The 11,789-nt window shown below is 43.7% G+C and overlaps 1 protein-coding gene across 1 annotated transcript in view; it reads left to right on the forward strand.

Moving 5' to 3' along the window:
- Nucleotides 1–3,049: 3,049 nt before the first annotated feature.
- LOC121876032 (60S ribosomal protein L9-like) overlaps nucleotides 3,050–11,789 on the forward strand; it is an 11,682-nt gene continuing 2,942 nt past the window's right edge. The window contains exon 1 of the mRNA XM_042380904.1: nucleotides 3,050–3,449. Coding sequence (XP_042236838.1) covers nucleotides 3,063–3,449 — 387 coding nt within the window. The 5' untranslated portion in view covers nucleotides 3,050–3,062. The remainder of the gene's footprint in view (nucleotides 3,450–11,789) is intronic.

The following is an 11,789-nucleotide window of genomic DNA, read 5'->3' on the forward strand; positions in this document are numbered from 1 at the left end:
AAATTGAATTTGAGCTGGGACTATCTTATTTAAGTAGGAATGACGACGTAGTGTTTCAAATATTTCTTTTCTTTCCCTCTTATGTAACAATTACAAATATTGGTATTATTATCGTTTCGGTCATCCAGCGAATTTTATGATTTTAAGTTTTGGAATCCGTAGTTTAGACAATTCTAAGACACTTTTCTTCTATATTTCTTCCATCGGAAATGTATATTTTTCGAGTATTTTAACCGATAAAATTACCAACATTATTATTGTACTTGTTTACAGTGGCAAGGGCTTTGAAGTAGACGGAAAATGGGGGGTAAAATACTAAAAAAATAAAAATTACTCTAAACAAACTTTTGAAAACCTTACCTAACTTTTCCTAACTTATAAAAATTTTAAGAATCCCTTTCGAGTCTGTGGATCCCGCCTCATTTGAACATCGAAAAAATCATAACACCAACGCATAATAAAAAACCGAAAACATCATCATCAAATACTAAACACTGAAAGCATGAATAACGTAATTTCTTTTGTAGTTTTAGGATTTTTAAAGATTAGGAAACGTTAGGTCAGGTTTTCAAAAGTTTATTGAGTGTTTTTCTTAAGTATTTCACCCCACATTTTCCCTCTTCTTCAAAGCCCTGCCCAGTTTAACAAGAAATGTTGTTTGTAATTTTATCGATCAAAATACTCGAAAAATATACAATTCCGACGGAAACATTTAGTATCACCTGGACAACTACATGTAACATGGTGTTAGTAAATACATATTAAAGTGTTACCACGTTTTCCATTTATTCTTTTACAGTTCTATTATAAACATAAACACATTTGTCCAGTAGAATTGATAAACAGTAATCTGGTAAGCGAGTGGGAGCGGTACAACATGGGTTGCGTTAGGGTGAAACAATGGGAGAGACAATGTCAGGGTCATGTCTTGACGCGAATAATATAATTATTCTAATGGTTAGTTCTATCAACGTGACAATATATGATATAATGGTTTCCAGTGTACAGTAAAAGTATAAAAATATATCTTTTAAGATGATATAAAGGAAGGAAGCGTAGTCTTTGCTCAGATGGACGGTGATCCGGGCCAGGGTGTAGGAGTCATGGCCAGGGTGTGGGGGTCATGGTCAGGGTGTGTGAGTCATGGTCAGGGTGTGTGAGTCATGGTCAGGGTGTGGGGGTCATGGTCAGGGTGTGTGAGTCATGGCCAGGGTGTGGGGGTCATGGCCAGGGTGTGGGTGTCATGGTCAGGGTGTGGTGATCCTAGTCAAGGTGTGGTGAGCCTAGAAGCCAAGGTGTGGTGATGCTAACCAGGGTGTGGTGAGCCTACCCAGGGTGTGGTGATCACCTGGGTGTGGCGATTCTAGCCACGGTGTGGTGATCCTAGCCATGGTGTAGTAATTCTATACAGGGCGTGGTGATCCTAGCCATGGTGTGGTGTTCCTAGACACGGTGTGGTGATCACCTGGGTGTGGTGATCCTAGCCATGGTGTAGTGATCACCTGGGTATGGTGATCCTACCCATGGTGTGGTGATCCTACCCATGGTGTGGTGATCCTACCCATGGTGTGGTGATCCTAACCATGGTGTGATGATCCTACCCATGGTGTGGTGATCCTAACCAGGGTGGTCTACAATAGGTCCTGGGTATTCGTGTGTGTGAAAGAGGAGACTAAAAGGGTGTAAGGGTGCTGAAAGCCTCACTTTCCTGCACCTATTACACACCATTAAGCTGGAAATGGACTCAGGCTGGCGACAGGCAGAGTTTTCTCGTTATCTACAAAAAAATTGATTTGGGGTTAAAAAAATTTCCTAGAATATTTGTTATTGTTATTATCTGGTTTCATTACTGCTATTACTATTTTGTTTAATAATAATAACTATTATTATTATATATTTTAGGAAGTTTAAAAAGTATGTGATTCAGACATCCACATCAACCACTACTGACACACTGAAAAGGTAATTAGGTCCCATAGGCGTGGCTGCCATTATGTCAATATGCACACATCACACTGTATACTAAGCCTACAGTACTTAATCATATTGTAAAGCTAAGTACCTATTTACATATGGGCTCGAATCACGGACCACTCAGCTGCCGCACTCCTACTGACACACTGACCTGACCTTAAGATTAACTCTTGACTAATCATCCTTGCTTCAACACTTATGGAATATACAGTAAGTGTCCTCAGCAGCATTTCATTCCTGACATTATCACCAAGACCATTAACAACACAACACACCCAGAAAAATATTAACAGCTTCTCAAACAATAAATTATTCTGTCAATAACATTCACCAACCATCTTCAACAATCACAAACGCAAAAATATATGACACACAAACATAAGATGTTCATAACCCTGTTGGGGCACTGAGGTGATGGAGGAGGCTGTTGTACATCACAGCAAGCAGAGGTAGAGTGAGATGGGAGGGTGGAGGAGTTGGCAGGCAGGATGGTGGAGTGGGCTGGGAGGGTGGTGGAGTGGGCTGGGAGGGAGGTGAAGTGAGCTGCGAGGGTGGTGGAGTGAGCTGTGATGGTGGTGAAGTGGGCTGGTAGAGTGGTGGAGTGGGCTGTGAGGGTGGTGGAGTGAGCTGTGGGGTGGAGGAGTTGGCAGGCAGGGTGGTGGAGTGGGCTGGGAGGGTGGTGGAGTGGGCTGGGAGGGAGGTGAAGTGAGCTGTGAGGGTGGTGGAGTGAGCTGTGATGGTGGTGAATGGTGGAGTGAGCTGTGAGTGAGCTGGAAGGGTGGGGGAGTGGGCTGGGAGGGAGGTGGAGTGAGCTGTGAGGGTGGTGGAGTGAGCTGTGATGGTGGTGGAGTGGGCTGTGAGGGTGGTGGAGTGAGCTGTGAAGGTGGTGGAGTAAGTTGTGAGGGTGGTGGAGTGAGCTGTGAGGGTGGGCTGGGGAGGGTGGTGCAGTGAGCTGTGAGGGTGGTGGAGTGAGCTGTGAGGGTGGTGGAGTGGGCTGGGAGGGTGGTGGAGTGAGCTGGGAGGGTAGAGGAGTTGGCAGGCAGGATGGTGGAGTAGGCCGAGGAATTGGTCTACCAAGCGAGTCCAAGATGAAGACCATCATCACGTCCCAGACGGTGACCATCCCTAAGACCATATCAGTGAGCGTCAAGAAGCGTGTAGTGACCATAAGGGGTCCCAGAGGCACCCTACGTCGCTACTTCAAGGACATGAAGCTGGACATGAAGACACAAAAGGTGAAGAAGGGTACCGTTGTTTCTGTGGATAAATGGTACGGAAACCGTAAGGAGGTCGCTGCCGTGTGCACCGTTTGCAGCCACATTGCCAACATGGTCACCGGCGTTACTGATGGTTTCCAGTACAAGATGATGCGCGCTGTGTACGCCCATTTCCCCATCAACTGCGTCATCTCAAACAACAACCAGGGTGGAGGAGTTGACAGGCAGGATGGTGGAGTGGGCTGGGAGGGTGGTGGAGTGAGTTGTGAGGGTGGTGGAGTGAGCTGTGAGGGCGGTGAAGTGAGCTGTGAGGGTGGTGGAGTGAGCTGCGAGGGTGGTGGAGTGGGCTGTGAGGGTGGTGGAGTGGGCTGGGAGGATGGTGGAGTGGGCTGGGAGGGTGGTGGAGTGAGCTGTGAGGGTGGTGGAGTGAGCTGTGAGGGTGGTGGAGTGGGCTGGAAGGGTAGTGGAGTGGGCTGAGAGGGAGGTGGAGTGAGCTGTGAGGGTGGTGGAGTGAGCTATGCGGGTGGTGGAGTGATTTGATTTGATTTTGCCGCTTACAGTGGCTACTTTATTGAGCACCCCACACTCATCCGGTGAGCGGTAGCGCAAAAGGATTACAGAGTCGAGTTTACAACGGGTCAAAATAATTAACCCCCGTTGTCAGAATATTATGGCACGGAATGTTACACAGTATTTCAATTACATTATTTGTCCCTAAAAGGTTCTATCTTCACACAGTCGAGTGTGGCTATATGTCTGGCCACACATTTTACATTTAGTCTTGTTTACATCTGCTTGAGGAACATACTGCCAAAGGTACTTATATCCTAACCTTAATCTAGCGGCTACAACATCTTGTAATCTAGTGATCTTGTTACTTGCTCCATATACATGTTTCATTTGATACATCTCATCACGGTAAACTATGGTTCGACTAGTGCCTGTTTGCACTAGTCTACTTGCGTCAAACTCATCAATAAGTTCTTTCCTAATTACAGTTTTAAGGGTTCTTTTTGACAGACCCAAATTGTATTCAACGGTGTCTTTGTTAGACGCGAGTTTGGCGAGGGCATCAACTCTATCATGTTTTATGAGGTCTATGTGAGAGGGGATCCACAACAGTTTGACCTTGACACCCCGGTCAACAAGGCATGCATATTTGTGTCTGGCTTCAGAGACAAGAGCGTGAACACCTGAGTCGAGGGTGTCAAGGGCAAGAGAGTCAGTGATGATGAGACTTTCAGTAACAGTGGTTTCAATGAATTTAATAGCTGTGAGTATGGCAACTAATTCAGTTTGTAGAGTGGATGCCCAGTTGTTAATTCTAACTCCTTTCTCAATTATATTACCGTCAGGTTGATTCACAACAATAGCACTTCCAGACCTCCCACAGGCGGTGTTTAGAGATCCATCAGTGTAGATGGTCTGTGTGATATTATCATCAGTCTGTAGAGTGTGTACAGTATGTGTTCAAGAGCTCTCAATTTGTCAGTGTGTTGGAGATAAATGCTTTGTATAATTAATTTTTTAGGCGGATACGTCGGTATTGTGATATCGAAGGGAACTGTCCGCCAGGGTGGCAGGAAGCGCTGTTGTGTCTCAACTTTGTACAGGTGGTCTAGTCCAAAGATCTTCATATGTGTAACTGCAGTTTGGATCCATTTAGACTCGGGAGTCCCATGGTTCATACATTCTAGCAATTTTAAGGAAACAATGTTATCAGGATCACCACGCAGAAGCCTCAGGGCTATCATGAGGTTGACTTCAATTATTCTAGCTTTAACACTGGGTATACCTAGTTCTTTCCTCATATTAAGTACTTTAGTGCTCATGGGACATCCTTGGGTAATTCTGAGGGCTTTATTTTGCATTTTCTCGAGCTTGTCACCGCCTTTCCCGTCACGAAGGACCAGGGCTGGTGCATGGTAATCTATCAGAGAGCTTATATAGCCTAGGTACATTGTTTTAACAATTCTAATATTAGCACCATAGTGCGGGCTGTACCCCGCTACACTTCTAAGAGGTCTCAGTCTGTCAGTACATTGGCGGGTTAGCTGTTGTATGGCAGGTAGGGTAGAAGGGACGGAAACACCAAGATATTTAAAAGAAGAAACATAGTCAATAGTGTTGTTACCTATCTTGAACTTGGCGCGGCCGCGTTTGCGGTAACCAGCTTGTTTGTTGAACACCTTAGTTTTCTCAGTGGAGATACTAAGACCAAGGTTCTCACAGGCTGCGTATACATGGTTCAGGTTTGCATTTCACGATGAGTTTTAGTATGTATAAGAATATCATCAGCATAGCTGATTGAGATATTGCTAAGTACTCCACCTTGAGGGGTACCAAGTTGCAAATCTTTAACTTCACTTTTGTAATCCTGAAACAGTGCAACAGCACTTCTGTTGGTTAGGTAACCACTTATCCAGTGTAACAGCCTACCTCCTATATCCATTTTGGCTAGTTCGAACAATATCAGTTGCCTATTGGCAATATCAAATGCAGCTTTTAGGTCAAGAAATGTGGTGCATGCAATTATGTACACCTTTACCATGGGTGAAGCCATTTATGTTAGAAGACATGTGTTCTCTGATTCTATATAAGAGTCTCCCAAGAACCACTCTCTCAAAGGTTTTACACAGGCAGCTGGTTAATGATATGGGACGAAAAGCATCAGGCTGTCCTGGTTTCGGTATTGGTACAACAATACTGCTGGTCCATGATGTGGGTAGTTGGCCCTCGGCATGCCTCATATTGTACAATACCAACAATGGATTGCCCGGCACACGCCTTAGTAGTCTTACGATGTTGTAGGTGACTCCGTCCTCTCCAGGGAAAGTAGACCTACCCCTGGCGAGGGCGGCGTCAAGCTCCCACTCAGTATATGGAACATCACACTCATCGTGCTGTTTGCCGTAGTGGAGTGGGTTGGGAGGGAGGTGGAGTGAGCTGTGAGGGTGGTGAAGTGAGCTGTGAGGGTGGTGGAGTGAGCTGTGAGGGTGGTGAAATGAGCTGTGAGGGTGGTGGAGTGAGCTGTGAGGGTGGTGGAGTGAGCTGTGAGGGTGGTGGAGTGAGCTGTGAGGGTGGTGGATTGAGCTGTGAGGGTGGTGGAGTGGGCTGTGAGTGGAGTGGGCTGGGAGGGAGGTGGAGTGAGCTGTGAGGATGGTGAAGTGAGCTGTGAGGGTGGTGGAGTGATTGATTTTGATTTTGCCGCTTACAGCGGCTACTTTATTGTGCACCCCATACTCATCCTGTGAGCGGTAGCGCAAAAGGATTACAGAGTAGAGTTTACAAAGGGTCATAATAATTAACCCCCGTTGTCAGGATATTAAGGCACTGAATGTTACACAGTATTTCATTTACATTATTTGTTTAGTTCAATACATAAAGGGTAACTTATTCACAAATGCGTGAGTACAGGCGTGTGAGGCAGTATGTCTGGCCTCACACTTTGTTATTCACATTTATGTGAGAGATATTCAAGCACATTGCGTATTTGGTTCTGTACATGAGAACTGATATAGTTACTAAGTGCAAAAAAGTGGATACAATCTTAATGTCGGCTATCTTGCCATTAGAGATGAATTGTTGTGCCATTTCACACACAGTGTGCTTGGACCTGTCCCTAAAAGGTTCTATCTTCACACAGTCGACGAGGTAGTGTTCAAATGTGTGGCCATATGTATGGCCACACACTTTACATTTAGTTTTGTTTACATCTGGTTGAGGAACATACTGCCAAAGGTACTTATATCCTAACCTTAATCTAGCGGTTACAACATCTTGTAATCTAGTGATCTTGTTACTTGCTCCATATACATGTTTCACTTGCTACATCTCATCATGGTAACCTATGGATCGACTAGTGCCTGTTTGCACTAGTCTACTTGCGTCAAACTCATCAATAAGTTCTTTCCTAATTACAGTTTTAAGGGTTCTTTTTGACAGACCCAAATTGTATTCAACGATGTCTTTGTTAGACGCGAGTTTGGCGAGGCCATCAACTCTGTCATGTTTTATGAGGCCTATGTGAGAGGGGATCCACAACCGTTTCTCCTTGACACCCCGGTCAACAAGGCACGCATATTTGTGTCTGGCTTCAGAGACAAGAGCGTCACAACCTGAGTCGAGGGTGCCAAGGGCAAGTAGTGAGGATAGAGAGTCAGTGATGATGAGACTGTCAGTAACGGTGGTTTCAATGAATTTAATAGCTGTGAGTATGGCAACTAATTCAGTTTGTAGAGTGGATGCCCAGTTGTTAATTCTAACTCCTTTCTCAATTATATTACCGTCAGGTTGATTTCACAACAATAGCACTTCCAGACCTCCCACAGGCGGTGTTAAGAGATCCATCAGTGTAGATGGTCTGTGTCATATTATCATCAGTCTGTAGAGTGTGTATGTGTTCAAGAGCTCTCAATTTGGCAGTGTGTTGGAGATAAATGCTTTGTATTCAATTTTTTAGGCGGATACGTCGGTATTGTGATATCGAAGGGAACTGTCCGCCAGGGTGGCAGGAAGCGCTGTTGTGTCTCAACTTTGTACAGGTGGTCTAGTCCAAATATCTTCATATGTGTAACTGCAGTTTGGATCCATTTAGACTCGGGAGTCCCATGGTTCATACATTCTAGCAATTTTAAGGAAACAATGTTATCAGGATCACCACGCAGAAGCCTCAGGGCTATCATGAGGTTGACTTCAATTATTCTATCTTTAACACTGGGTATACCTAGTTCTTTCCTCATATTAAGTACTTTAGTGCTCATGGGACATCCTTGGATAATTCTGAGGGCTTTATTTTGCATTTTCTCGAGCTTGTCACCGCCTTTCCCGTCACGAAGGACCAGGGCTGGTGCGTGGTAATCTATTCATGTTGACTGCTTCGGTATGTTTCATGAGACTAGATTCTATAATGTTCCTACTGTCAATTGAATTACAAGGTAATATTGAACATAAGAACATAAGAATGGAGGAAACTGCAGTGGGCCTATTGGCCCATACTGGGCAGTCCCGTTTACACCCAACCCCTATTGCTCATATAAGCATCCAACCTATGTTTGATGCTATTCAGCATATTCGAGTTAATGATGATATTTGGTAACTTGTTCCATTCATCCACTACTCTGTTTCCAAACCAGTGTTTACCTATTTCACGCCGAAATCGAAATTTGTCTAATTTAAAAGAAGTGTTACGAGTTCGCTCCTGGTTGGATAGTTTGAGTACCTTTGTAATGTCTCCTTTGTTTAACCCTGACTTCCATTTATACACCTCTATCATGTCGCCCCTCACTCTACGTCTCTCGAGGGAGTGCAAATTAAGATGCTTTAACCTGTCTCTGTACTCAAGGTTCCTAATGCCCGGGATTAGTCTGGTCATTCTCCTCTGGATTCTTTCCAAGGATTCCATATCCATTCTGTAATACGGTGACCAGAACTGAACTGCGTAATCCAGGTGAGGTCTCACAAGTGCTAGATATAATTTTAAGATGACCTCGCTAGTCTTGTAACTAACACTCCTTTGTATGAACCCAAGTACTTTATTAGCCTTGTTACGAGCAAAAACACATTGTTTACTTGGCTTAAGATTCCTACTTATCATTACCCGTAAATCTCTCTCACAGTCGGATTCCACAATGACATCGTTGTTCATCTGATAACTGGTTTTCCTGTTTACATCTCCTATACTGTGTACTTTACATTTGTCCACATTGAATTTCATCAGCCATTTTTCCGACCATTCGAAAAATTTGTTTAGATCTTCCTGTAGTTTTGCAGAGTCCTCGTCAGATCTAATTACACGTCCTATTTTAGTGCCATCAGCAAATTTACTTATGTTGCTGTCTATGCCGATATCTATGTCGATTATGTATATAATAAATGATAATGGTCCAAGTATTGAGCCTTGGGGAACTCCACTCGTGACGTTGCTCCAATGCGATTTAATGCAGTTTATCCTCACTCGCTGTTTCCTGTCCCGTAACCACGCCCTAATCCATTTAAGGATATTACCTTTGATGCCATGCGCTTCTACCTTTCTAATTAGTCTTTCGTGGGGGACTCTGTCAAAGGCTTTGCTGAAGTCGAGATATACCACATCATAATTGTGCCCCTCGTCCACCGATTTGAAAACTGATGAAAACAATGTTAATAGATTAGTTAGACATGAACGCCCGCTTGTGAAGCCATGTTGGAAATCATTGATCAACTTGTGCTTCTGCATGTGGTTTCGAATAGAGTTTGAAATGATTGATTCTAGTAATTTGCCTACTGTTGATATTAGACTGATTGGGCGGTAGTTAGAGGATAATGATCAATCCCCCTTCTTGAAAATCGGTATTACATTCGCTATCCTCCAGGATTCTGGTACTACACCTGTTTTAAATGACATGTTAAACAACTTTGCTAAGGGCATACTAAGCTCTTCCTTACATTCCTTTAATACTCTGGCAAATATCTCATCGGGACCAGGTGACTTATTAGGCTTCAGTTTGTCTATTTGCTTACTAACATCGTTACTAGTCACTACTATCTCAATTAATTTGTTTTCTTCACTATCTCTGAATAGAGTCGGTGCCTCGGGTATCATGTTTAAATTTTCGGTGGTGAAAACTGTTGAAAAATATTTATTCAGATTATTGCTCTTTTCTCCGTCGTTATCAGTTACCTCGCCGGTATCTGAACGTATTGGTCCAATCTTATCTCGTGTTTTAGTTTTTTACATTTGATAGAATCATCTGGGGTTTGTCTTCGCCTCCCTTGCTATCTTCAGTTCATTATTCCTCTTTGCTTTTCTTATCTCGGTCTTAACCCTACCGGCCAATACCTTATAATACTCCCGGAGGTAAATTTCGCCACGGATTATCCTTCTACCTATAGCATTCCTTTGGCCAATAATGTTCTTTAAATAATTATTTATCCATTTAGGGTCATTGTTGTCTGATCTGAGTTTTTTGTATGGTATGTTCTGCCCTTGTGCATTAAGTAACTCATTATTTAAATTGTCGTGGAACTCGACAATCTCAGATCTCGTTATCAGGTCGGTGTCATCTGTCAGGTTCACGCCCAAGCGCGACACCCCCTCTCTCAGCTGCCTCTTTAAACTATCAAAGTTTGCCCTTCTGAAATCTGGGACTTTAATGGAATTTTCCTTATGTCTGCCCTGAAAATCTAACTGGAATCGAATTTATTTGTGATCGCTGTTTGCAAGTTCGTTCCCTACCTCGTCATTGCTAATGAGGTTTTTTCTGTTCGACAGAACTAAATCGAGTATATTATTACCCCGGGTGGGTTCGGTTATATGTTGACTTAGGAAACAGTCCTGGATCGTTTCGAGGAAATCCTCTGATACTAAGTTACCCATAAGGTCAGTCCAATCTATTTGGCCAAGGTTAAAATCGCCTACTATACAAACTTTGTTGTGTATGGAAGCCCTGCGCATTTCATCCCAGATAAGTCGCTCATTAACTCTATCAAGGTTGGGAGGTCTATATATTACTCCTATGATTAATTTTTCCCTACCATCGATTAATTCTATCCAAATTGTTTCTGTCTTCTGCTCAGTTTTTATTTCCTTATTTATTTCACACTTCAGATTATCCCTGACAAAGATTGCTACCCCGCCTCCTTTCCTGGTCTGCCTATCGGTATGGAACAATTTGTAACCCGCAATTTGGTATTCGACAGGTAACTCACGTGAGTCTAGGTTGATCCATGTTTCAGTGAATGCTATTATAACGATTTTTTCGGTACATACCAAGGCCCTAACATCATCCATTTTGTTTCTCATACTTCTACTGTTCACGTAGTAGACATTTAAATTAGTCGTGTTCTGAGTCCTCTCTTTACCGAGTTTAGGTTTTAACTCCCTGTCTAATTTAGTTTTGTCATCATTCCTAACACTATTTCCCTGTAATCTTTCACTTTGTTTACCCGCTCCCACTGCAGTCTCCTCCACCCCCGTGCCCATATGTTCCCTTAGCAGTTTAAAGGCTTCGATATCCTTTGAACTGCCCTCTCGAGAGACCCAGCCAGGGTTGCCACCCCATCCCTAGACAGGTGCACCCCATCCCTAGCATAAATGTCCCTTGTGCCGTAGAAGTTGTCCCAGTTGTCAATGAATGGGACTGATATTGACTTGCAATATCTGTCAAGACGGTCGTTGACACCAACCGCCCTTGACAACCATTCACTGCCAACTCTCCTTTTAGGCAGGACACCGCATATGATTGGGATCCCTCCCCTAGTCCTAACACGATCTATCGCTGCCCTGAACTTATCAAGAAGCTCCTCGCTCCTACACCGGCCAATATCATTGCCTCCTGCACTGAGGCAGATAATGGGTTTGTTCCCATTACCAGACAAGATATTGTCCATCCTGTCAATTATATCCCCCACCTCAGCTCCTGGCAAACACACCCTCATCCTATTTTTGTTTTTACCACAAAAAGCCCTGTCCAAGTACCTTATCTGTGAGTCACCAACAATTAAAGTTTTTATACCTTCCTTGTCAGCCCTGTCCCTGACTGTACTAACGTCCAATTCTTCTATCACTGTACTAACGTCCAATTGGTCTATTGACAGGCAGGATGGTGGAGTGGGCTG

This window comes from Homarus americanus, unplaced genomic scaffold, assembly GCF_018991925.1.
Source record: "Homarus americanus isolate GMGI-L3 unplaced genomic scaffold, GMGI_Hamer_2.0 scaffold45533, whole genome shotgun sequence".
In the NCBI taxonomy this organism is placed as follows: Eukaryota; Metazoa; Arthropoda; class Malacostraca; order Decapoda; family Nephropidae; genus Homarus; species Homarus americanus.